Source organism: Rhipicephalus sanguineus, chromosome 1 (assembly GCF_013339695.2).
Source record: "Rhipicephalus sanguineus isolate Rsan-2018 chromosome 1, BIME_Rsan_1.4, whole genome shotgun sequence".
Classification (NCBI taxonomy): domain Eukaryota; kingdom Metazoa; phylum Arthropoda; class Arachnida; order Ixodida; family Ixodidae; genus Rhipicephalus; species Rhipicephalus sanguineus.
In genome coordinates, this window is record NC_051176.1 from 309,424,547 (window position 1) to 309,451,686 (window position 27,140).

General features: G+C 44.2%; 1 protein-coding gene across 1 annotated transcript in view; it reads left to right on the forward strand.

The window, feature by feature from the left end:
- The window catches only part of LOC119379426 (ATP-dependent RNA helicase abstrakt), a 263,231-nt gene that overhangs the window by 24,756 nt on the left and 211,335 nt on the right, over positions 1 to 27,140 (forward strand). Inside the window, exon 5 of the mRNA XM_037648739.2 lies at positions 17,536 to 17,596. Coding sequence (XP_037504667.1) covers positions 17,536 to 17,596 — 61 coding nt within the window. The remainder of the gene's footprint in view (positions 1 to 17,535; positions 17,597 to 27,140) is intronic.

Below are 27,140 nucleotides of genomic sequence, written 5' to 3' on the forward strand. Positions count from 1 at the left end.
GAATCTCCCGAAAAACGGCCCTAACACCACCGTGAAAGAAAATAACGAAGGGCAGCGGTTCTAGATTTTTCTGGCCTTGTTCTATCACATGAGAAATGCTTTTTAAGTCACTTTCGCCGCACTGCACCTGTTTCATGTGGAAAAGCATACGAAGATTGGGAAAACTGCTTTAGGCGCAAAAAACACATGCTACAAGAGAAGACGAAGGGGCAGAGTGCCACTGACAACTGCTTTAATTCCCAGAAACGACATACATATGTATGTACCGTCAATCCGTGCCTGCGCAACAAACAAACGTTTGAGCATCAAGGGCGATACGATAGCACATGCTGAATAAACTTTTCTAGGCCTTATATTATACTACTGACGTATCGCTAATGCACAAGTTGCCTTCCTGACACAGAAAGCTTCGATGAATTTTCTTGCTTTCGTTTGTGTTGCTTCTGGCCAAAATTCACACATCAGAAAAACACGGCCCGCCAGTGCTCGAGGGGCAGTTTCTGATAGGTTTGGGCTAATTTAGGCCCTCCTTATTCTGCTCAACATTAGTTTCATGTTCCCTGATCCGCTTATTCACACAGCGACCAGTCTGTCCTATGTAAGAACAGCTGCACGAGAGGGTGATTTCATGCACCACTCCTTCCATTGCATCTCATGACCGATCGTGCAGGTTTAGTTCCACAGCCTCTTTCATTTCCTATCATCTTCTTTCTTCTTCTTTAACTATTTGAGCGCATAGCCCTCCGAGACACTGAAAAGATGAGTGGAATGCCATACCTGCTCTCAACCTTCTTCATAAGGTTTGTGCACATACAGCACCTCTTCACGAGGGACCTCTGCCCCAGTTGTCACAGCTGTGTTCTCCACTTTTTGCATGAGGCAGCCCCTGTCGCCGAAAGCCTCTCGTAAAAAGGTTGTGAGTGGCGCTCTGTCTCGTCATCTTCTCTTGTGGTGTGTGTGTTTTTTGCACCTAAAGCACATAAACAGATACCAACTCATCGAACAAGAAGTTCTCTTAAGATTGGGAAGGGGCTTTCATGGCACACAGCACATTTTATTCCTTACACACGTGCATATGCCGTATAATGACTAGTTTACTATTATAATCGGTGACGTGTAAAAAATTTACTGGCTGTCATTCAGAACTGTCTGTGACATTGCTGCGGCCCTGAGAAGCAATAAATAAAAGCCTCAGTTTTCTTTCTTGGCTTCGTGCCTCTTTGGCCCTCTTATACAAACCTCCCGAATATCGAGGTCACCAGGTTGGCAAGTATATATTTGGCAGGCACTGCAAATGTAATGGGGCATGCCATTATTGTTTACACTGTAGGATGGAGCCCACTTCAGCACACTGCTTTTGTTCAAGTAATAGAGCTCACATGCACACCAGTTAGCATGTCATATTTATGCAGTAAAATTTTGTTGATACGTATACCCTTTTTAAATGTAATAGTAGCTAAAATGTAGTTGAGTGTATTCACAGATCGCTTGAGCCATTCTGCTTTGTCCTGTGCAGGTTAACTGTGCACCCCAACCCGCGTTGAGGCCACCCACATATGTACCATCTATTTGCTCAAAGTAGGGGCTTGTTTCTTTGTTAAACACAACCAATGAAACCAACTAATATCGCCAACAGTAACATGCATGTGGCATGGTGCTGTTGACAATGCTGTAAATGTACTGCATGCATTTAACACTTTCCTGTCCGCTGAAAAAGTAGCACTTTTTGAGTGGTCTAATATATATCTTTATGCATTAGTAGAACACATACCGAAGTGTACGTAGTATCACTTGATAGAGGAAGGAATTTCCTTTGCACCAGTATTGGTATGAATGAACATACTTACATATAATGTGACAAAATATTTGTGCAAAAAATTTCTAAGAAAGCTGCAGGACACATACAAAGGCGTCAATGTATCTTCATAGATATGCAACACAAAGAGATTTTCAGAATATGCATTTTATAGAACAGACATTCGTGCAATATATCAGCAATTTTCAACCTTCTGTGCTCAGCAGGAAAAAATGAGCAACTTTTGTTAACCGTGCTGTGGCGCTCCGGAGTGCAATCGATGGTATATCTCAAAGGTCAACAACTGGCTGTCCTCCTGCGAAAAATAAAACTTGCCACGTGGTAATCGGAAGTGATGCCGAAAAGTGGCCGATAAAAATTTTGACCTTTAGAACACATCAGAGATGTTGAGATAAGTGCAAGGCAGCAGTGAAACAATGCGGGGAGGAAAACGACACTTGCTGGAGAGTACCTATCAATCAATCAACTTTTATTCGTTCACAATAAACGGTACAAGATAAGAATATACAGAAGGAGGTGCCATCGTATAAACTGAATTGGGACCTCCTGTACATTATAATTATAAATGTTTGATTGGCAACAATGGTAGGGAAAAAATTATAAATAGTGAGATACAGTTTAACGAAAAGAATCAGGCGCAAAAGAGACGAACACAAGAAGTGACATGGACGAACGCCTATACAGATATAAGCCAAGGCAGTGATTCCACTCCTGCGCCAACTGCGCCAAAGTGCGCCAAATTGGATTTACTGCGCCATCCTGGTAATATCGACGGAAATTGCGCCAAACTGCGCCAGAGTCTGGGGTTTGGGTGCGTCTATCACAGGCAATCGCACCGCCGGCGCCTCAAAAGATGTGCAGCTTGATCTTGGGGCCGCCAAAGTCACAACCACGGACCAAGAGTTATTCAGGTGAATAAACATAGCTCGCGCGTGTGTCGCGAGCAAGCCACGATGTCATGTACGGTGCCGACGCAGCTTCTGCTGTACAAGTCGGCTCGACGGCAAAACGCGCCCTCCTTGGAGACTCATGATGCCATATGAGGCCAATCGGTAGCGAGAGAGTGTGGCGGCGATTCATCGGCGGACGTCGTCTGTTCCAGAAACGCTGCTGATAGCTCGTTTCAAGCGTCGCACGGCACGCAATTAAAGTAACATTCAGTAATAACTACACGCCTGCCGCTAAAATGGCTGTCACTTCTGTTTCCGTGCCTCGTGGAATGAAATCTCGGAACGCTAGCAGTAGATATATGGAAAAATATCGAATTGTCCGTGCTTCGCGTCCATGGAAGAGCACGTGAATGGTGGGAACGCGTTGACACTTTTCCTCAAATATACTTCTTCCATGGATCTTCATTCAGAAGAGCTTTTTCGTAATTCCTTCCACCAGCACATCCGGGTTTGTAATCGCTCTTGCAGTAAATACTAGAGCTGTGCGAATAGCAAAATTTTGGGTGCGAAGCGAATTCGAATAATAAAGATTGAGTGCGAATCGAATCGAATATTTTCGAATAATTTTCGAATATTTCTCAAACATTTTTCGAATAGTTCGAAGTGAAATTACAGGAAAAGTTGCAGAGAATCCCTAAGTATGTTCTTGTGAGATAGCAACATGAAAGTGTTTCTTTTCGCTACGTTGATGAAGCGCTGGTGGGGTCATATTTCATAGTTGTCTTTCTTATCAAGAGTGAGGCAATGTAGATGCCGAATTGTATTTATGTACATGATTTGGTGCAACCAAAGTGTTGACGACAACACTTTACGCGTGATAGGCAGAGATGCCATTTCCTCAGTCTCTCCTCATCTTTCAACTTCTGTGGAAGCCCAACTGATGTGGCGGACAAGGGTGTGCTCCCTTGAAGTCCAGAGTTCCAAATCTGCCTCGTAGACGTCGATATATAAGAACGTCTGAAATTTTGGATGCTAAAAAGCTTCGGCGTCCGATTTTTTCGACTTCCTGCCCAAATTTCAGGTCCTAAACAGCATTAATTGAGCCCCCAACTCTGCCACATCTTTCATCTCCATATTGGAACCAGCGCTTTCTTGAGTTAATACATTTGCGACCGTAGCGGAGCTTGAAAGGCAGCTTTGCCGCAATACGGGGGTGTGATGAGGTGAAGCATGTTGAAAATCTAGGGACCACTTCTAAACGGACGTTGACCGTCTCTTGGCTAAGTTCGACCGTAACGGCCCTTGAAAGGCAGCTTTGCCGCAATGCGGGGGTGTGAGGAGGTGAAGCATATTGAAAATCTGAAGGGGTCACTTTCAACCGGACATTGACTGCATTTGTTTTTGGGAAGTTCGAATAGTTCGAATAGTAAAATTTCAGTGCGAATCGAATCGAATAGCAAACACTATTCGAAAAATATTCGAAATTTCGAATATTCGCACACCCCTAGTAAATACCCCTTCAAAGGCATTGCCCTTTCTAACTCGTGTGAGTCAGGAGCGTAGCGAGGTGGGGTTGGGGGTGTTCAAACCCCTCCCTCCAAAAAATTTTCAATTTTGCTTGCGTATATATACACGCATGCATACAAACGCACGCACGAACATACATAAAGTATGGTAGAAAACCCCCCCGAAAAAAATTCTGGCTAAGCCCCTGATGTGAGTGCTAGGGTCCCAATTCGAATTTTTCGCTTTTTTAAATGTCATCTCATTAATGAAAGCACACTTCCTGGTCGGAGCAGCCGCGTAATTAGGTTTTAATATGCGCAGCTGTCAGTGATGGGCCCGTCGCTGACGGCCCTGGTGTCGGAAGGCCCACTGTGAAGCGCAGGCCTGTAGCCAGGAATTTTTTTCGGGGGGGGGGGGGGTAAAAATAGTCAAGTCAACTTTACTTTTGGTAAAAACACCTCCTTCACCAAAATTTCGGGGGGGGGGGAATGCAAAGCCCCCCCCCCCCCCGAAATTTCCGCCCGCCTCCTTCCCAGCAGCGCCGTAGCCAGATATTTTTTTCGGGGGGGGGGGGGGGCACCTTCTTGATCTGAAGTGGGGGTCGGGCAGGGAGATGGGATTGAGTGTCATTCTGTGCTCTCTGTGCCATGGCAAAAAGAAAAATTTCGGGGGGGGGGGGGCACAGGCCCGGTGTGCCCCCCCCCCCCCCCCCCCGAAGCAATGAATACAATACCAACAAATTGCATTGTTGTACGAAGTTAGGCTAGCAGCTCTTTTGGATTCGATCTCGCGTAACTCAACAAAACGCTGGTTTAAAGGGACACTAAAGAGAAACAATGAATTGGTTTAGATTGATAAAGTGTGCTCGGAGAACGCTTGTGTAATTTATTTCACCACCATAGGTTTATTAGTAGAGGAGAAAACCAAGTTCAAAGTTTCATTTTTGAATTTCGCGCCGAATTTTGTAATTCGTGACGTAAAAGGTTTCAAAGAGCATTTAACGTCTTTTGGCGCCACTGGCTCGACGAAATTTCCACAAACTCGTTATGTCAAGTCTCTGGCTCCCTCAGAGAACACTGTACTTCGATTTAACCGATTAGGAACTACGTAGGCCCAAGCAGGCGCCGTCAAAACTATGTGACGTCACAGCAAATGGTGCGGGAATTCCAAGGTGGCGGCGCCACCTGTATTTTCTTTTTGCGCGTTTTCTCGCTTATTAAGCGTCTTTTCACAGCAAGCGTGGTGTTTTTGGTATCGTGGAAGACTACTTTACTAATGCGAGAAAAATCGTTTTGCTCTTTAGTGTCCCTTTAAGGGAATATTGCCACTCCAGGGACTGAAGCCGGTTTTCGTGCTGTCAATTTTCTAAATGTGAAGTAAGCGTTAAGAGCACAGCAAGTTTACAAGCCGCCTCCTGATGCCTCGAGATAGCAGGCGCGCCAGCGACTGCGCCCTTCGAGCGACGCAGCCCCCCCCCTCCTCTTCCCTGGTGTCCCTTCATGCTCTTTACGAAAGACGGGCGGGGTGTTTCTTCTCTGTTTGATGAGCACTCGGCGGCAGGCCTCGCACGCGGTGGATGTTATCGCATGTGCCGTCCATGCACCGCGGAGACGGCCGGCTCGTTTCATCTCCGCTTCAGCCACGTTCGTCGCCAGCACTCGCGAACTTTTTATCGCGGGTAGAACATACAGTGCGCGGGTTGATGTTATCAATTCGAACTTTATGCGGAAAATGACGGTGACGGCAAAAACGCGTCGAGAGTGTGCATGTTAACGTTCAATACGCAATATTAATGCGAAAGCCTTAGATGCCTCTTCAAACACTAAAATTGACCGTCAGTGGCGTCAACACGAGTGATGCGAAAAATCATCACGTGATGACGTCATCATGGCGTTGTAGGTTGCCAAATCTTGTGACGATCATGACGTCATGCAACTTCGCATCCCGTGATGACGTCATCACAAGACATCATCGCTTTGCACTGCCTTCGCGATCGGTGCGCCGATCATGGAGGCAGTGCAAAACCAGTTGAGGAGCAGAAAGCTTTCAGAGAGGGGTGGGGGAGGATCAATACATCGAGGGGGAATAAAAAGAAGAACGTCGCTTTTGCCTTCAAGTCATCTTAGGTGAACGCAAAGTAACCCCGTTAGTTTTTCTTTTTCAGTGATCCCTAAAGGGTGCCTGGGGGGTTTTCGGCGGCGTACAAACGAAATGTCCTAGCCGTATACAGATTCGCTGTAAAAGGAAAACGAAGTTTGTTATATCATGTAGTCCCCCATTGAACGCTCTTTGGGACACGTTTGCGGAAGCCCGACTTGAAGCTGATCTCCATCTTCAAGCAACCCAGTGCATGTGCAAACGGTAGTCTGCAGGCACTGCGAGATTGCTCTTGCTACAGTATACAAAGAGGTCTCAGAAAAAGGAAACGGAGTGTTGGAGTAGGTTGGCTTTTTGAGGCTAGCTAAGTCACGTCATGTTGCGCCCCGCAATGCAATCGATCGAGAAGAAAAACAGCCTGGCTTTTGCCTTGGAGTCGTCTTAGGGAATGTATTAGGGACAGTGTGACTAGCATTGTGGCACTGTTATACGTCGCTGCGTTTGTCCACCACGTCTGCTGATAACCACTTAGACGTGTTTAGAGTGTTATTTTATAAAGTACAATTTTATTGATCCAGTATTCTGTTCATTTGCTAGTGTTGAAAACAGTCGCTGAAGAGGCTGTTCCAGAACACTCAACTGCATGACACCCTTATTTTTGCATTGTCGAGCGAAATATGGAGTGCTCCTGGGATTATTTTCTCGATTAGAGTTGCAGTGAATCCAAATATTTCTAGCTCTTCATAGCAACCCCCTAATATTTATTCAGGTGCTTGAATGTAAATTCAACTTGCTTCTCCGATGTACTCCAGGATGTTAAATTAGCTGCTCCACAGTGCTCCCAGATGCAAAAGTACCTGCTACAAAGTGCTCCAAGATGGAAATTTTTGCTGCTCCAAAGTGCTACAAAATGAAAATTTTGCTGCTCCAAAAATTGCTCCAAATCAGAAGCCATCGGTAGCATCACTGCAAAGGATATCAACAAAAAACATATCAGTGGTGACTGTAACTAGGTACAAATAATATTAAGAAAAGGAAAAAAATAAGTAACAGCTTGAAGATAGAATGACAGCTTGAGAAAAAAAAAGTTATGCAGAAGAGTGAATGCCAAATAACAAAAATTTCTTCAATTCATGGCGAACATATCTATGAGTTTTCTTACTTTTTATTAGAAATGATAATGTATTCTATAATGATATGGCTCCAAAGTCTGTTTGCCGTAATTAGTGCTTACTTTGTGTAGAATGAAATTGCTGTTCAGTGCAAAACGAGTTGGAATAGTGTGCAGTGGAGATGATGAAGGAATTAATGACAATGAGATTTCTTCATTTATTAGTTTGAAAAGAAAAGTGGCAAGATTGTGTTTGACAAGGGCGGCAGCGCCAAGAATTATATTATCCTGTGGCAAATGTTTAACATTGTAGGTGGGTGGATTTGACGTGATTATTCTAAGTGTCTGGTTCTGGATAATTTGTAATGGCCTAGGTGAGTAGTGTATGTGTTACCCGAGAAAATTATGCAGTCATAGAGTGAGAGCAACACAGGTCGTGAAAAAAATGGACGTGCCCTACAGGGTTTGTAGCGGCCCTTATAACCCTTGAAAATGCTGGAATTTTCAAATAGCATTTTCAAGGCCTCAAAAACCCTTAAATTTTTGTACGTCCTTAAATGTCCTTGAATTTTGTCAATACAGTTTTGTTGAGCCAATTTTTAGCAGTTGCTTTTTGGACAGTTATATGCGAATAATCGAGCACATATTACATTTGTAGAATTCGCTGTGACATTGAATTAAAATGTGAAAGTATTTTAAAAAAATGACTCGACATATTCTACCACATGTAACCAGCCCTAAAGATGGTTTTACTGCACCACGGGACTGCTCTGCCGTGAAACCAGCTGTCAGGGGAAATTCGTACCAGCACGAAGCCTCACTTCTGCGCTTCAGTCATTTTTTTTATTAACATCTTATATTGCTTAAGTATGAGAAATTTTAAAATATAATTATTTTTCTACATATAATTTGCATCCTACTACTGTCCAACTCCTACTACTATTCAAATTCACTTCAAAATTATTCTACACTTATTGCCATTCACTTTGAGCCTAGAAAGTTATATTCACACTAGCCTACTTTTGAACAGAGCATTAACGAGGATTTTATTTTGTGGCAGTGGGGAGGGGAAAGTGCCCGACCCTTTTGTAAATGTGTGAGTGTGTGTGCATATATGCTCATCAGGTGAACCTGTTCTTGGCCTAGTTGGTCAAGGTGTCTACCAAGTTCACATTTCTGAATTCCCTGCTTTTTCCAGGTTTTACCTGAATGCTTCTGCTCAAATTCCCTTAGTGAAACAGAACTTTCTTTTATGTCAAGATGGGTAGACACCATGGTGGTCACTGTCTAGTATGCACATTAAAAAATAAAAATCACGTAAGCCCATTTGAATAGTACAGTTAAACCTCAATATAGCGAAGTTGGTGAAAGTGGCAGTTTACTTTGTTGTATTAAAACTTCATTAAACTGAAATTCGACCTTTCATGCAAGGCATGTTACCGAAGGATTCATGCTAGACTGAAAATGCCACAAGAATGCTCGAATAATAAGGCAACATCAGAAAACATTTTTTTTGTGTGTGAAAAAAAAAACAATTTTTAGATGCCAAAGCATCTATGCTCGGGGAGTGTCCGTTCTGCGGCGTCCACACCCATACTGCGCATGCACCAACTCTCCCCCGTCTCCTCGCGTGAGCGCGAGGAGGTGGCATGAGCGCTGCCTCCGCTTCATTTCTCTCTCTCCGCCACAGCTGTGCACTCGTATATAATGTGGTGTGCGCATTCTCCCGTTGCACTCTCCTTCGCAACGGCGCTATGGACGCTCGCGAAGCTGAACGTAAACGACAACGCCGGCAAGCGTTGCACTCTCCTTCGCAACGGCGCTATGGACGCTCGGAACGTAAACGGCAACGCCAGCAAGCGAATCTCGAAGCTGCGAATCCCACCATGGTTGCCCGTAGGGGGAGATGATGTGTAATTTTTTTGTTTAGCCTGAGGTGCATCAATCACAAATTAGATGCCTTGCCAGGGTGTCACGTGTAAAGACGAAACAAATGCAGGTTTAACGCACTGTGCAATTGCACTTATTCTGCTGCCGCAGCTTGTCATCAAATCCTCGCGTGTTGCCCAGAGCAGTGCCACGTCAATGCCATCATGTTGTCCAGCCGAACCACTTGCCCTCCACGAACGCGCAACATCGAAAACCAGCGCACGTTAGAAAAAGAAAGTCACAGTTTCACCGTGAGGGCGAAATAATGAATCCAATAGCGACAAACAGAAGTTTTATACGAATATAGACTAGCAGCTCACTCCTTCAGGAACCGCAGCCGCTGAGGTAAGAGAAGTGACCTATCTATGGCTCAGGGGCAGATACAGGGGCCTACTTTGGGGGGGGGGAGTTCCAGCATTTGATCGGGTAGGGGAGGAGTACAAAGGCTGTCACCACCGCCTCAACAGTGCATTTGGGGGCGGGGGGAGGTCACGCACATTTACAACAGCCCAGAGGTGATTTACAACAGCCCTAAGAAGCCTTTGTTGGAAATGTGCCTAGGGAAGCAGGAAAGGGTGGAGTGATGAGGAGAGAGGTAGAGAGCGGGGACAAGATTCTCTTTGCCCCTTTTGGGCAGTGGTAGGCAAAGCAACCTGACAAAGGGGGCAAACTCAACAGGCAGCCTGATAAAAGAGGTGGATGACAGGCACTGAAGGTAGGGGGCGGGGGCTGGCACAGGCTTTTGGGGGGGGGGGGGGTATCAGTATCAGCCCTACCGCCCCCCTTCTGGATTCGCCACTGCTATGTCTTCAAGGAAGTTTTGCAATTAGAGCACAACATTACAAAGGTATGAGCCGTCTGCTGATCCCTTCTAAAGATACCACGGCACATGCGACCACACCCGGTGGTACAAGGTACACACTTCTTGTTGGACTCACGCAGCCGCCCCTCCCCCCTCCTGAACCCTCGGGCTCCATCTCCATGTGCCCATCGCACGAAGGAGACTGTCGGCTCATTTCACCTCTGCTTGAGCCCGGCCCGCCGGCAGCGCTCGCGCGCTTTCACTCCCACATAGAGTATACGACGCGCGGGGTGATGTAATGGCGATTTGGACTTGATATAGAAGATCATGGCGAAGGCGAAAAATTTGCCTGGAGTGTCTATATAATTGTCGCAAAAAAAAAGCAAAATAGCTGCTGGCTATGATCGCATGAAAGCCCGGCAACAGCCTGAATTACGGCACATCCGATTATGGTGGCCACGTTTCTGTTTTCCGACATCGCGCGCCGAATCGAGCAAGCAGGACCCGTGCCGGTGTTGCCAATTTTGATTGCCGCTATGCATTCGCCCTGAAAAGTCTTGTAATTTGGCTTCGTAGCAAAACATCCACATAAGCAGGGGTGTGGCTGCTAATTGCGAGCTGTAACCCCAAAAATATCGGTCGACTGCCTAAAACTTGTGTCAGCAGTGCTATCACCGAAAAAAAAAGGAAAAAAGAAGCTTTCACTTGCTGTAAATGGGCCTGTTAGTTACGCTCGCTCTCGCCTGGAAATATATTCTATTCTTCACAGTGTCCTTAATAGCATCTCTAAGCTCAGGATATGAGCGAGTGAGCTCTCCGATAACTGCCAACAAGCGTCTTTTTTCTCGCCGATCGGGATGGCTTGCAAGATGACAGCCTTGTTGACGACATCCTCTTCCTGAACGATCACTATCGCTTGCATGATAACTCAAGCTCGTTACATCTACTGCTGCCGCCTCTACAACTAATCGTGCTTGTTACTTGACATGTGGCGATAACAAAAACGCCATATCGGGCACTAACGCACAGCATGCGCGACAGAGAGTACAGAACTACACCGCGTAGTACAGAACACCCTGACAACATTGCGCGATACGATGTGCCATAGTTCATGGTTCCCGCATGCCACCAATGTCACGCATCAGCCAGATTCTCTCCTACTCCACCACTCCGAAGGCAAGGACAGCATCGAGGTGCGCCCTTTCCCCACAGCCGCAGCAGCCATTCGATTTGAAAAATGCGTTGACAAAATCTCGGGACAGCATTACCGCGACTTTCATTCCCTTCAGTAAAGTTACTGTGGATTTTCTCTGATGGGAGCACAATTTCCTGAAGTTTTCGCTGAGTATTTCCAGACTATCCAAAATCCCTGAGAATTCCCGGTTTTCCCGGTCGGTAGACACCCTGGTTGGTACTTGCTATGTGACATAATTACCCCTAAAATGACGCAAAGTAAGTTGCAAGTGCTGCCCGTGTTGTCATGTTTGTTTCTTTCCGCCATTTTTTAGTTATATTAGCGGCAATTATGTCATGTATGTATTCATATAGCTGAAAAAATTCTAAGGCTGACAATGTACATTTTGTGTGTGTGGGGAGGGGGGGATGTATGGATGCGCACACACTCACACAATACTTCCATATTGTGAGGTGAATCATTTTAAGCAAATTAGCAGAAGAATACCGAAACCTGCAGAAAACAGTGTAACGCCAAAAGACCTGCAGTGAACAAAATATGAGCAAAGAAAGGAACTGCAAAGACTGCTTTAGTTAGCTATTAATTGTAAAAAAGTGCCTGTTTTGGCTTGTGTGCAATGAAAGATGCGCTTCAGCTGGTGTTTCCTTTTCTACGATCTCAACAAGTGTTGTTTCAAGTCCTTGAAAATTCTTCCTTAGTTGCTTGAACGTCCTTAAAAACCCTTGAATTTTTTTCTTCAAAGTTGCTATTAACCCTGGTCCTAATGAGAATGCGTATTTTTTGTGGTAATTTATTTTTTATGTTATTTAGTTATATTGTGGCGGCGGCGTATTTTTGTGGTAATTGCGTATTTTTTGTGGTAATGCGCATTGTGGAATGCGTATTTTTTGTGGTAATTTATTTTTTAAGTTAGTTATATTGTGGCGGCGCCGCCGCCGCAATATAATTAACTAACATAAAAAATAAATTACCACAAAAAATACGCATTCTCATTAGGACCAGGGTTAATAGCAACTTTGAAGAAAAAAATTCAAGGGTTTTTAAGGACGTTCAAGCAACTAAGGAAGAATTTTCAAGGACTTGAAACAACACTTGTTGTAGAGACTATACTTGTTGAGATCGTAGAAAAGGAAACACCAGCTGAAGCGCATCTTTCATTGCGGCGGCGGCGGTAAGAAATATAAGTGTTAGGTCAGTAGACTAACCACATCTAAATCTAAATTGGTCAGGTGAAAAAATATTAAATTTGTTTAAGTATTTCATCAATCACTTTTCTATTATTTTCTCGATTGCCTTGCAGAAAAAGGGTAGAACACAGGAATGAGCAATCTCGTTTCATAGAGTAATTCTACCACATTTAAGCTCACGAGGAAATATTCCTGCTTTAAACATGAGGTTAATAATTCAGACAAAAAAAATAATACTTGTTTAGAAATTAATTTAACGTGACCAGGATGAATGTTATCCAGCCCAGCTCTAGTTATTTTTAAATTGCCAATTACTGATGCCACCTTGTCTGGCGTGGTTGGGAACATATAAAACGATTGTGGAAGGCACTGTGACGCATGTGTGTTTTGCTATGACTTGCCTACGACTTGCCCAAGAGTTCCAGTGCAGCGTCCGAATGCTCACCTGCGGAGAAATGCGGCTGTTTTGTGGCCTCGCAACACATGGTGGCCACTCTGGGCCGACTTCTGCGAGGAGCGATGAAAGCTCCCAGTTCGAATGAACCCTTGTGGATACCGACGTGTTTGAATTATCGGGACTTTTCCCCCCAAAGAAATATACAGGGGACCAGGACGTCAGTTCGAATTAACTGTAAGTTCGAATTAACTGAGCTAGAAATAACGAGCTTTTACTATACAGCAAAAGCTCGTTAATTCGGATTTCTAGGGACCGGAAAAAATGTCCGAATTATCGAATGGCCGAAATAAACACAATAAATGCACGAGTTTTTTCAACATACCTTTACTTAACAAAGTAATCGCGGATGCTTCTGTTTTCGAGCAGAAATTCGCGCGGACACAATTTTTCTGAGCCCTTCAAGGTGCTCAGCAGCTCGCATGATGTCTGCAGTACCGCAAAAGTTTCACCCGTCATCCACGTTTTTCGGTTGGCACGGTAATCCACGGGAAGATTGTTGATGTTCTTAAAGCAGCGTGGCTTTTGAACCTTTCCGATAACGAGAAGCGGCAAGCGCTCTGTTCCCGTCACGTTGGGGGATAAAAGTACGGTTACTCGTTCCTTGCTTCCTGCCGCCGATTGAAGGATCCCCTTTCATCACTTCTTGTCAGGAGAGCCCGTTATTCAGAGCACGCAAAATTTCTGCTTTGGTGGTGAAGTCCTTGGCCTCGTACTTGGGCCGCTTCGCCGGCGTTGCCATCGGCGGAGAGTGCGGTCGCATGAGAAGTCAGCACTAAAGCACCAGCAACGATCAAGCTAAAGGAGCCGTACTGAATCGTTCCTCGATAAATCGGCGATCAACGAAGCAGCACACTAACGAGAACAAAGCACAAAGCAACAAAACCCACACGCGAAAAAAAGGCGTTGAACCAGCCTCAATCCAAGCCAAGTCGATAATTGATGTCCATGGCGATGCTGCGTTTGAGCTTCACTTTTGTTCCGAATTGTTCTTTTTTCGTTTTCGAGCCTCGCCAGCGGCCCGAAAGTCGCCGAATTATCCGATTTGCGGTCAAATCTGTCCGAAATAACGAGCGCCCAGTCTCATAGAGTGATGCGTATATTTACAGGGACCAGATGACGTGTCCGAATTAACCGATTTTCCGAATTAGCGAGAGTCGAATTAACGAGCTTTTACTGTATTACCATCGTGGGATATATTCAAAAATGAATTTACTATTTCCCGTATTTTCCGTCAGCACCGTATTTAAGTATCTCTTCCTCATAATACAGTCGAACCCGCATATATCGAGTGTGCAGAAAAACTGGAATTAGTTGGATAGATCGGATAGTTGGATATACAACTTTTAATGAAATTATTCCATTTTTGATGCAAATTTTGGTGGCTAGTTGGCTTTTAGGCACTGCTCACTATAGCGTAAGCAAGTCGCCTTCACGGCAGTACGCTTTTCTTATTATATTTTGTTTTTTTCTGCGGTTTGTAGTTTGGAGTGAGAGGTTATATGCAGTGGTGGGTGGGTTTTACGCGAGAAAATACGGTATTGACGCCGAAAAGCCTTCATAGGCAGCTGTGCGTACTCGTCGGGCGCCAGCAGCATATAGTCTGCATTGGGCCTAATGTTGGCCTTGTTTTTCAATATCATACTCGGTGTGCTTCCTGGGATGCTGTACGCAGTGGTGACATGAAGTTTCTTTTCCCCCTGTTTGACTGTATTTAGTATCGCCAGCTTTGCGGAGAACAGCAAGCTCTTCTCTTTTACGGCATCGCTCGTGTTAACAAAATGAGCGAAAAAGCAAACGGTGGGGAAAGCACGTGATGGCAGGGGGTAGTTTCTACTCGCTCCGCGCGGTGCCCTCCTAATGACACCGCTCGCTCATGTGGGAAACTCCCTTTCCATGAGGAAAAGCCAAATATTTGTTAAGGAAACCCAAATTCTTGGGGCATTTCGCTCTGCTCGATGTTTGATTTATCAAGTGTTCAGGCTAATTTTGTTCGATGTAGCCGTAGATTTTCATATGCATTGACGTTAAAGCATTGTCGTGTTCAAAAATAGTTGGATATAAAAGATAATTGAAATTTACCAAGTTCCGTATAGGTCGGGTTTAACTGTATGTGATTTTCACTCCTTTAAGCCAAGCAGAAAGTGAGTTGCAAAATTTCTTATACCGTGCATGTAGGTTTATGTTGAATGGCTGTCTTTTTGTTTTTTGTGAAGGGTTTTGCATGTGCGCATCACTTTAAGGAGATTATCGGTGACCCATGGGTTTTGAAGTGATGCCACTTTTTTTTTTGCATTTGCGCATCTGAGAGCAGGAGTGATAATGTAATGACAACTTTGTTAGGAATCACGAGTAGGCTGCCTGTGGATCATTGGTGTCAAGAATGGAAGACCAGTCAGCATTAGACACAGCCTCTAAGAATGTTTTTTTTTAATCAAAAACAAATTTGGTGTAAGATATACGTGTTACTGAAATCTGGCAAACCGAAGTTGCCTTGTGGGTTGGTGATGCGGCCAGTATTGCACATTTCGTGGGCACATGTGCAGGGCTGTGTAGAAACGCAGTCTCCATGAAGCTGCGTGGCATCAACACCATGTTGGCAACTATGGCAGCCAACTTTGGCGGCGCTCTAAAAACCCCACGTGGCAGAATGGCAAGAGTAATGTTCTCCCTACATGCTGGATGATGCTAGTGGTCCAGGCACGCTGCAAACCAGGGAAATTTGAATTTCATATTATAGATAGCGGGCTATCGATGGGTATAAGTGCAGACAGGCAAGTGTTAATGGACTTAATAAACGTGCTGTTTGCTGCGGCCTCCTTGTGCGGGAATTTCAAGTACATTGTGTTGTACCGCAGTTTCACAGAGTGCATGCCACTTGCAGTAATGAAAGCAGCTCACCATCGCTGCATTGACCGAACAAGATCCTCTAACCATTTGGATCAACCTGCCTGGCAGGTTGGTACAAATTACTTTATGTACTTTATGTACTTTATGTACCTTGAGGGTATTTCAAATAAATAAAAAAAAATAAATTCACCACACCTTGTGGATTTCAGCATAATTCATTGGTTGCTTTTGCTGGACCTTGTCCACTGAAGCTAAAGTATCATAGTGCTGACATTGAATGGTTTTACATTCTAAAAAGACGGGGTGTGCAAACACAGACACAAGAAAGAAGTCAGGACACCACAAACGCCGTTTGTGGTGTCGGCGTTTGTGGTGTCCTGACTTCTTTCTTGTGTCCGTGTTTGCACGCCCTGTCTTTTTAGAATGAATACTTACCAACTAGCTCAGCTCTCTGTTATTCTAAGCTGGTTTTACATCTTTTTATTTTGTTTTCCAAAAGTATGCTTTCTTTGTTATACTGCTCCAAATATATATACACGTCACCTGGCATACTCGGAATAAAAAGGAGGCTGCAATTGTAAGAAGGAACAACATAAAGCTTGTAAAATTTTTGACAACCAACTCTTAAAGAAAATGCTTCCTAATTCTCACAATGTGAACAGCATTTGTGTATGGTGATACACATTCACAGCCTTGGTTTTGTGCTACTTATTGTGTACGTTGAGGTTGATGGTTAGACTGTGCAACTGCTGATCTCGAGGATGATGAGTGCAAGAGGAAGTCAATCTGCAGTACAACTGCTTCAAGGTGGAGTGGATACATCTTGGTATATGTCAGTCCACCCTCATTGGTAGAGAATTATGATTTGACCATGAATTTGTGTCCTTCACGCTGTGCAACAGCTAATGCTATGCAGAAGTAGAGATGCTGCTTGAGATAAACACTTTGGCGAAACCAACATCACACATTTCATCTCTAGCAAAACAGAAATGAAAGCTCTGCGCTACTATAGAAGGCCAACACAAAGAATGTGTCCAACACACTTGTGCCTTCCACCAAGCGAAGCACGCTTGTGAAGAATTCATTTACAGCCTGCAATATTTGTTGCTGACTTGAGGCACCACGTCCACCTTGTTGTGGACATCTCAGGAAACTGAAAATATTTGTTATGCTTTTGGAAGACCTATAATTTAAAGTTTGGAGAGCCCAATATAGTGCACGTATATTTTTTTCACCCAGCAGATGCAATTTGTACTTGAAGGGGATACTATACCTATGCCAAGTATGAGCAGTATGGAGCTCAAATTGGGTATACCTGAGCATTGCAGAGGCTGTCTCGGTTTTGGGGTATTTGTATCTGCTTGTCGCATGTGTTGTCGGAGTTTTTTACAATATAGCTACATTATGAAGTGCAGGAGTGCACCTCACTGGGCTGGTTGGTACATCATTTCTTAAGAAGGGGGCAAACAGCGCTAGGATACCAGCATCCCGTCCCTTATGTAGCGTTACAGTGTTGCTACTCTTCAAAATACTGCACTTTTGCTGATGTTCTGTATTTTCATTTCTTTGAGGCGTTGCCTTTGCTAAGTGTGTGATACAGGGCTCGTAGGGTTTTTTTCAAAAATGAAGTGAGTTAATCCTTCTCAAGCATGCATCAATACAATGTGCCATCACTGTGTTCTTTTTCTTTTTCTAAAGCACTCATGGGTGTGGCTGAGTTGGCCAAAGGCATCCAGTATGACCAGCCAATCCAAACAGGGTAAGCTGCAATACCTCCATGAAGTTGGTATGGTGGAACAGAAGGGAGGATGAAGTGTACAGTCATTTTTTTATGAACAAGCTGGAAAAATAAAGGGCTAGATCATTTCTAAACCAATGTAACTTTATTTATTTCATTCATTTATACATACTCCAGCCCGATTGCCACAGCATTGCCCCAGGATTGGGTTATACATTGCATACACATGAAAACATTTTTCAACACAAATCCAATACAACATTGTAGGAATCATCAGTGTTACATAATTAATGAAGCAACAGGTATTAAACGCAGCATGAATCAGGTAAACTCGTACAAAAATTCTATTTTTCGATTGTATGAGGAAAGAAGCTGTACTTAAATAAGTAAGGGTAGCGATGTGGGCTTTTTCGTATGGGATTTTAATAACGCAGCAATGAACGAGGGCACACAGTGGAGACATCTGGTGACACATAGCGCTAACTTCCAACAAAAGGTTTATTTCCGTTTTCCAGCGCTACTTTTTGTGTAGTGCCTCGACAGCAACACACTCAGTAAACGCCAGGCAAAGAATGGTTTATTGCAGATCAGGATCAATTTTATTGTAATTAGTACAAATATTACATAGTGATAATATACAGAAGGAGGCCCCGAAGTCAAAGACTGCAATGGGAGCTCCTTTTCAAAATAAATAAGAAACTCAGGTTACAGCATAACAAAACATGAATTATAAAAGGTGTAAATAGAAAGGATCGGCATTGAAGTAGAAGAAAACTAAATTGTACTAGAAAAAATAAGAACACACAAAGTAACAAGAACGAGGTTATCAAATCAGAATACACAATAAGTAAGATTATGAGCATACCTATACATCAGAGATTGAGAGAATATAATCTTTTTAATTGTTTTTTAAACTGATGAATTGTGAGTGTTTTTATTTCGATGGGGTCTGGTGTTCCAAACAGCGATGGATGAAAAAGGGACGCTCTGCTTGCTATAATTGGTATGTATTTTGGGTAAAACAAAGTTGTTACTGCGTGCAAACCTTGTACAGTAGAACCCCGCTGTTACGTTCCTCACTGCTGCGTTTTCCCGGTTGTTACGTCGTTTTCCGCCAGTCCCGGCATAGCTCCCCTAGGATACAATGTATTGGGAGCCCCGCTGTTACGTCGTAACTGTCGGACCGTTCCCGTATGATACGTCGCGAAGTGCGCCCGGAGCCGACCGAGTGACTACCAAAGAGAGCGGCCATGGTGCATTTTCACGCAGCTTGGCCTCGTTTGACCGTAATATTAGCCGCATGAGAGGCGCAAGCAACAGAATCTTTCAATTGATGCAAACAAAAGCATGGCCTTCGAGATTCAAATTGCAAAGATGGCGTCTATGACGTAACTGCTCGCGAAAGCAAGGCCTTCGAGATTGGCATTTACTATTGACAAAAGCATAGCCTCTGAGATTTGCATTGCACAAACATGGCGTGTATGACGTAATTGCTTGCGAAAGCAAGGCCTTCGAGATCGGCATTCACTTCTGTCATCGCGTTGGCGTAGACTCATCATCATCGTTATTTGTCGGAGAACGGGAGGTGTTCGAGCTGGTTGGAGCTCGCATGGTCGTGCGTGCGGTTCGCGGTCGGACTCGCCGCGCCGGTCGTGATTGCGTGTGCTTAGTTCTTTCATGCCTACAGCTGTTGGTGTTAAAAAAATCACATACGTTGATTACCATTTCTGTGGATAAGGCCGTCCTAAGCTCCGCGTTTCTATCCATCGACTAGATCGCGGCTGAGCGCGCCAATTTTCGTGCTGCTCGTAAGAATTGAAATAAAATTCTGTACCACTAAATATTTTGCCGTTTTTCCTGTTTTTCGGCTCTTACGTTTCCCGTCTCTTACGTTTATTTCCTACGGTCCCTTCAAAAACGTATCAGCGGGGTTCTACTGTATTATTATTTGTTAGATCGGGGTAAAACTCCATCGTATCGTCTGAGGTTGATTTCTTGGAACAAAAATTTTGTAAGGTTATATTTAATGAGTTCCGAAACTGAAAAAATACAGTTAGATTGTAAAAGATAGGTGGCTTTGTGGTTAAATGCGCTAAACATAATTATTCTAATAGCTTGATTTTGTAGTACTTGTAATAAATGGAGATGAGTCAGATAAATATTTCCCCAACTTGTGATGCAGTAGTTAATGTGTGAATTGACAAATGAAAAATACAACGACAGTAAAATGTCACGCTTAAATATATATCGCGAACTTAGAAGAACTCAGATCCCGTAGGCAATCTTTTGTTTTACATTGGCTATGTGATTATTAACTTTAGATGGTTGTCTAGTTCTACGCCTAGGTAATTACAGCAAGAGCTTGCTGGAATAAGAGTGGCTCCGAGAAAAATAGGAGGAATGCAGGGAAGTGTCCGGTGGCTAGAGGTGAATAAAACAAATTTTGTTTTCGATGCATTTATGTGTAATCGGTTAGTTTTGCACCATTCTAGCTAATTGTGCATGTCTTTGCTAATGTTGGATGTGAGAGTTGTGAGACATTTGTCTGAGTTGATGACAGTGGTGTTATCTGCATAAAGTATACACTTAGAAAAGGAGAGACAGTTTGGCAAATCATTCATAGCATAGCTGTTTTTATGCTGTGTGCCTTTGAGCGAGCATGCGCGCACTTTCGATGATGTGACCTTTCCCTTAGAAGCCTAGTCTGTCATGTGGCCTTCTTGTGCGCGTAGAACCCCTGGGAAGTTCCGAGACTGTCGGTGTCCTTTAATCTGTCTCACTGGGAGACCGCGATATACTAAGCAATGAGTCCGTTGGCTCGATGTCTTCTCCTGCTGAGGGTTGGTCATGTGAGGGTGGATCACTCTGAGCGACTTGCTGCTCCGAAGGCCGGGTTGCACAGAACTCCTGCTTTATCCCCGTTGTTACGTGCTGTGGCCGCAGTTGGTCTCCGCGTGACGGCATTCCTCCTACAGTGTCCACCATGGCCAAGTGCCTACCTCTTGAGGATGTCACCGTGTCGGGTAAATATCGCTGGCTGGCTTGATTGTACTGGCGTGACTACATAGGAAACCGCTGCAATGGCGCCGTGGGCGTGTTCACCAAAGGATCCCGGGCCAACACCTTTGGAAATTGTGCGCTTAGACGGGTCCTTGGCTGAAAACTGAGCAACATCTCGGCAGGCGATTTGCCATCTTGAGTCGGTGTTGTCCTGTAACGTAGGAAGAACTTGTTAATTCGACTGAGCAAACTTCCTATTTTTTAAATTTAATTCCTTCCTTAAACGGCGCGCTCTGCCAACCTGTTTGACTGAGGATTATATGGAGCGGAGTTGACATGGCACACATGGTTATCTTTGAAAAATCTTTCAGTCACTGAACTGTTAAACTGTGGCCCATTGTCGGAAATAACTGTGTGGGGCAGGCCGAAATGAGCGAACATACCCCGCAGTACTTCTACTGTAGTTTCTAAAGCACTAGCTGTTTTGAGGGGTACTGCCTCCAACCATTTCGTATCCGCATCCACTACGGCCACTTGTATCGGCCCCAACTCGAAAGAAGGGGCAATGTTCGAACATACTCGACCTCATTTTATGGTCTCATTCTGATAGTGTATCTCCTGCAATACATCTTCCAGGATTAAGTGATCATTCTGTATTGCATGCTGAACTCACTTGTCACCTACCCATGAGCAAAAAGATTACAAAGAAAATAACGCTTTACAATAAAGGCGATTATGATAGCATTAATATCACGCTGACTGACTTCTACAACCAGTACATAACACAATTTCCGAAGCGCGCTGTTGAAATAAACTGGACTTCTTTTAAGAACAAGCTACTAGAACTAGCGGAAACATTCATCTCAACCATTACTATAACAGAACGCCCTTCATCCCCATGGTTCAACAGCGCACTAAAACGCCTAAACAACAAAAAGAAAAGGTTATTTCGTTTAGCCAAACGCTCAAATAGTGTCTCTTCCTGGCAAAAATATAAAACAGCAGAAAAGGAGCTTAATTCATTGGCCGCAAACGCTAAACGATCGTTTTATTCGGAAACACTGCCTTCCATGTTAAGAAATAACCCGAAGCAATTTTGGAAATATATTAACCCAAAGCCACACAAACCATTATCACTAGTTGATGACGATAATAAGCCTATTCCAGACCATAACGTAGCTCATGTACTCAACACTGTTTTTTCTAGCGTGTTCACTTCTGAGCCTTGTACTAATCTTCCTGAATGTCCCTACCTAGACCACCCACCAATGTCCGATATAACGTTTGAAGTAAATGGAATTACCAAATTAATTGAGACGCTTAAGTTTACGTCTTCAACTGGCATTGACGGGATCAACTCTAATTTGCTAAAGAATACTAAACACCTCACCAGTACCTTCCTGTGTCACATCTTTTAGCAATCTCTGTCATCTGGAGTGGTGCTGCAAGATTGGAAAGTGGGCAAGATAATTCGAGTATCAGAAAAAGGTTCATCATCTTCATGAAATAACTATCATCCAATTTCCCTGACCAGCGTTTGTTCTAAACTAATGGAACATATAATCTATTCTCACGTGGTAAAGTTTCTAGCATCATGTCATTACTTCAATCCTAACCAGCATGGTTTTCAGAAGGGTATGTCTTGCAAAACACAACTCGTTCTCTTCATCGATGGCATATCCTCTCACCTCGATCAAAACATACACGTCGATACCCTCTTCCTAGACTTTCAAAAGGCATTTGATAAGGTTCCTCATAAACGGCTCTTTCTAAAACTCTCACGATTAAATCTCAACCCTCCTGTTTACGAATGACTCTGCGACTTTCTGTCTAACCGTCAGCAATTTGTTTACGCTGACCAACACTCTTCTCCTTTATCACCTGTTGTCTCCGGCGTGCCACAGGGCACTGTTCTGGGCCCGTTGCATGTTTTAATATACATTAACGACTTACCCAACGGTTGTGCTTCTAAAATCCGACTGTTTGCTGATGACTGTAATTTACCGTCCCAAACTTAAGGGGGGACCCTGCTTCGGAGACATATTTCTTTGTTTTTGAGTACATTTTTATGAAACTTTCGCAGCTTATGTATTTTTATGTCCTGATTTCAAATATGCAATTATTTTTCTAGTACACTATGCTGTTTCCAAAATATCAAATATTTCATGTATATTGTTGGGAGCAAGATTTATTTATAAATTGTAAGAGTTATAAAGCAAATCAGCATATCACAATAAGCTGGAATGAATGCTGTTTGCAATAAAACAAGAATGGATGTTCTAGGCCCAATTGAACAAAAGTTATAGTACGTTGAACACTTGGCAAGTCAGCAATGTCGAGCTCGGTCAAACTGGGATCAAGCTGGGAATGTTCAAAATACCACAACTTTTGTTCAAATGGGCCTAGAACATCCATTCTTGTCTTATTGCATACAGCATTGATTCCAGGTTATTGTGATAGGCTGATTTGCTTGATAACTCTCACAGTTTAGGAATAAAGCCTGCTCCTCACAATACAAAAACTATTTAATAGTTTCAAAACTACATATTGTATTAGAACAATAATTGCATGTTTGAAATCAGCACATAAAAATACATAAGCTGTGAAAGTTTCATAATGATACGCTCAAAAACAAGAAACATGTTTCAGAAGCAGGGTCTCCCCTTAACACTGACATCCTCACCCTGCAGTCTGACCTTTCTCTCATAGAATCTTCGTGTAACAAATGTGAGCAAAACATCACTTCTAACTTTTCAGCGTCGCCAATCGTTCGTTTCCACTAAATACATTATAGCTGGCTCAGAAATATGCGCAGTTACATCTTACAAATACCTTGCTGTTAACTCATGCAATAACCTTACTTGGTCCCTTCACATTTCTAACATCAGCAATGCAGCTAATTTTGGGCTTGGCTGTTTGCGTCGTAACCTACGCCCTGTTCCTTCCCCGGTGAAACTACTAGCATACTTAACACTTGTTCAACCAAAACTCGAATACGCATGCTCAGTTTGGGACCCGCATCAAACTAGCCTCTCAACTGCTCTGGAATCCATACAAAATCGTGCAGCTAGGTTTATTTGTTCAGACTACTCTTATCACACCAGCGTCACCGAGCTTAAGTCATCTCTTCATCTTCAAACCCTCGAGCAGTGCCACAAGACTGCAAGATTGTGCCTTTTTCATAAGTTCTATCACCTTTTACGTCATCAGGCTGACATCGAACCCTTGCATCGTAGTCCATCCCGTCACGGCCACCCAAAGGCAGTCTATCCTCTGGCAGCCCGCACTACCGCTCACATGAAATCATTCTTCGTTCACACGGCAAAGGACTGGAATCGCCTTCCTGCCGACATTGCACACCACTCCAGCCATGCATCTTTCAAGGCATCCATAGAAACTATCATCAACTAGTTATGCCCACCCTTCATGTGATACCCCTCACGGGGCATTTGAGGTACTAATAAATAAATAAAAAATTGGCCGCATATCTGTGTGCTTCGCCTGCAAATGTCGTCAAAAGACGATAGAGGAGCGCTGCGTTACAATTACTGTATATGCAACCTTTAGGTAGCAGAGTTGCGCATAGGTCCGGCTAGCAACCACAGATATGTGGTGAAGTCGCACACCGTTTTTGCAGGCAACATGCCTACTGTGTCACTGATTAACATGCCTGGCATGTCGAAGGTCAGCGATAAACATTGGCTGCCAATGACTAGTGGTAATTCAGTTCGGTGCAGCGGCGCCGTCGAGAAATATATAGAAAGTGGCCCGAGCGTCAGCTTCTCCGCAATGCATGATTGCTAGCGGCATTTGGAAGACAGATGCGTAACTCTGCTACCTAAAGATAGCATATACAGTAACTCTACGCTGCATGAGATATGGGCGTCATCTGGCAATACATCGGGAAACGAGCTTGTGCAGAGGGCACAAAGGAGGAAATTTCTTTCCTTCCTCCGTAGCAGAGGGCTTTCGTTGGTGCGTCTCATTTTCAGCGCAGTCGCACTTTAAACGCAGCTTAAGAAACTAGGGTCTTTAGAATTACGTATCTATGTATTTTCTATTAAAGGAATACCCCACCTAATACTTACCTAGTGATATTGCGCCTCAAATATGCGTAATATTTACTTTTTGATCGACAGCGTTCACAAGTATGAACAGCCGTATCAGTTCAAGCTGGATGGGCGGTAAGCAAGTGGTTGAACTTTGGCCGGGTGGCTGAATCGGGTGACAGACAGACAAACAGAAAGACTGGCAGACCAAAATTTCTGCATTTAAGTTCCCCAAGAAAGACTTATCGTCTTTAAAAATATGTCCATGACTGGACCAATATAGTCGACATGCAGGCGAAACCAACATTTGTTGGTCTTCGGCCAGCTGAAAGGGGCCTGTCTTGCTGGCATGGGCCAGCTCTGGACACATTGCTGGCAGCTGTGTACCATTTCTTCAATGTCGTGGTCCAATCGGGGATACCAAAACAAAGCGTACGCCAGGTGCTTCATAGCCGTCATACCCGGATGGGTATCGTGAAGTACTTACAGAATATTTGACCACACTGCTTTGGCCGGAACAACCCGATGACCCCAGTAGGTTAGTCCCTTAGTCACAGTAAGTTCGTGTCTGCGGGTGAAGTACAGTTGAAAGCCCTGTTGCTCCGGTTCGAGTTGTTTAGGCCAGCCACGCAGAATCCATGTGTTCACTTGCCTGAGAAGAACGTCATCATTCGTGCTGTCTGCCAACTGCTGCACACAAAGAGAAAAATTTGTCAAGGCTTGCACATGCAGCACATTCTGCCGGATCATCTTCACCAAGGTGCACTTGTTCCGGCAGAGGCAAACGGCTCAAGGCATCGGCATTTGCATTCAGTGACCCTTTGATACTCAATGTCATACTGATATGCGTATAACAGTAGTGCCCATCTCTGCATCTTGGCCACCGCCATTTGTGGAATAGGTTTTCCGCGATGGAACAGCCCCATCAGTGGCTTATGATCAGTAACCAAACAAAATTTATTACTGAAAAGCTAGTCTCGAAACCTTGTAACCCTGAAAACTAGTGTGAACACTTCCTTTTCCAATTGCAAGTAGTTGCGCTCCCCCGGTGTCAAGGTTCTTGAGCAAAAAGCTATCCGATAGTCAATGCCATTGATCCAATGGGACAACACTGTGCCGAAGCTGACAGCCAGCGCATCGCATTCCAGTTGAAGATGCTTTTGCGGGCCATAGTGTACGAGAAATTTAGCCTTACTCAAGGCCGTCTTTGCTTCTTCACACGCCCTGTCCTGTGCTGGCACCCAGTTCCATTACACCCCCATTTCCAGCAGGCCATATAAAGGCGCTAGTGTAGTTGACAAGTTGGGCAAGCATTTTGCATAGTATGTAACCAAACCGAGGACAGATTTCAGCTGGATTACCCATACTGGCTTCAGCGCTGCTAGTACCGCCTCCAGGATGTCTTGCAGGGGATGCAGGCCATCCGCATCGATGCGATGCCCTAGGAACGACACTTGCGCTTCCCTGAGCCGGTGCTTTGCTTTGTTTAACTTGAGGTTGTCTTCCCACAGCCGCTGAAATGCCTGTTGGAACACAGAAGTGTCGTTTTTCTTTTCCACCACGATGATGTCGTCGAGGTACACTCAGGGTGTCTACCGATCGGGAAAACCAGGAATTTTCAGGGATTTTGGATAGTCTGGAAATACTTAGGGAAATTGTATTCCCGCCAGGGAAAATCCACAGTAGCTTTATTGAAAAGGAACGAAAGTCGCAGTAAAGCTGGCTCGAGGCTTTGTGAACGCATTTTTCAAATCGAACGGCCGCTGTGGCTGCGGAGAAGGGGCGCACCTCGATGCTTTCCTTGCCTTCGAAGCGGTGGAGTGGCAGAGAATCCGGCTAATGCGTGGCATGCGGGAACGATGAACCACGGCACATCGTATCGCGCAATGTTGTGCCGTGTAGTTCTGTATTCTTCGTCGCACGTGCTGTGCGTCAGCGCCCGATATGGCATTTTTGTTATCGCCGCGTGCCACGTAACAAGCATGATTAGTTGCAGAGGCGGTAGCAGTAGATGTAACGAACTTGAGTTATCTTGCAAGCAAACGCGGTTGTTCAGGAAGCGGATGTCGTCGAGAAGGCTAGTATCTTGCAAGCCATCCCAATCGGCGAGATAAAAGACGACGACGTTGTTGGCGGTTATCGGAGAGCTCTCACTCTGATCCCGAGCTTCAAAGATGCTATTTAGGACTCTGTGATGAATAGAATAAATTTCCACGCGAGAACGAGCATAACTAAAAGGCCCATTTACAGCAAGTGAAAGCTTTTTTCTTTTTTTCCCTGATGAGGGCACTGCTGAAACAAGTTTTAGGCAGTCAACAGATATTTTTTTGGGCTGCAGTTCGCAATTACCAGCCATGCCACTGCTTATGTGGATGCTTTGCTACAAAGCCGAATTACAGAACTTTTCAGAGTCAAGGCATAGCGGCAACCGAAATTCGCGACACCGGCACTTGCTCGATTCGGCGCGCGATGTCGGAAAACAGAAACGTGGCCAAAATAATCAGATGTGCCGTAAT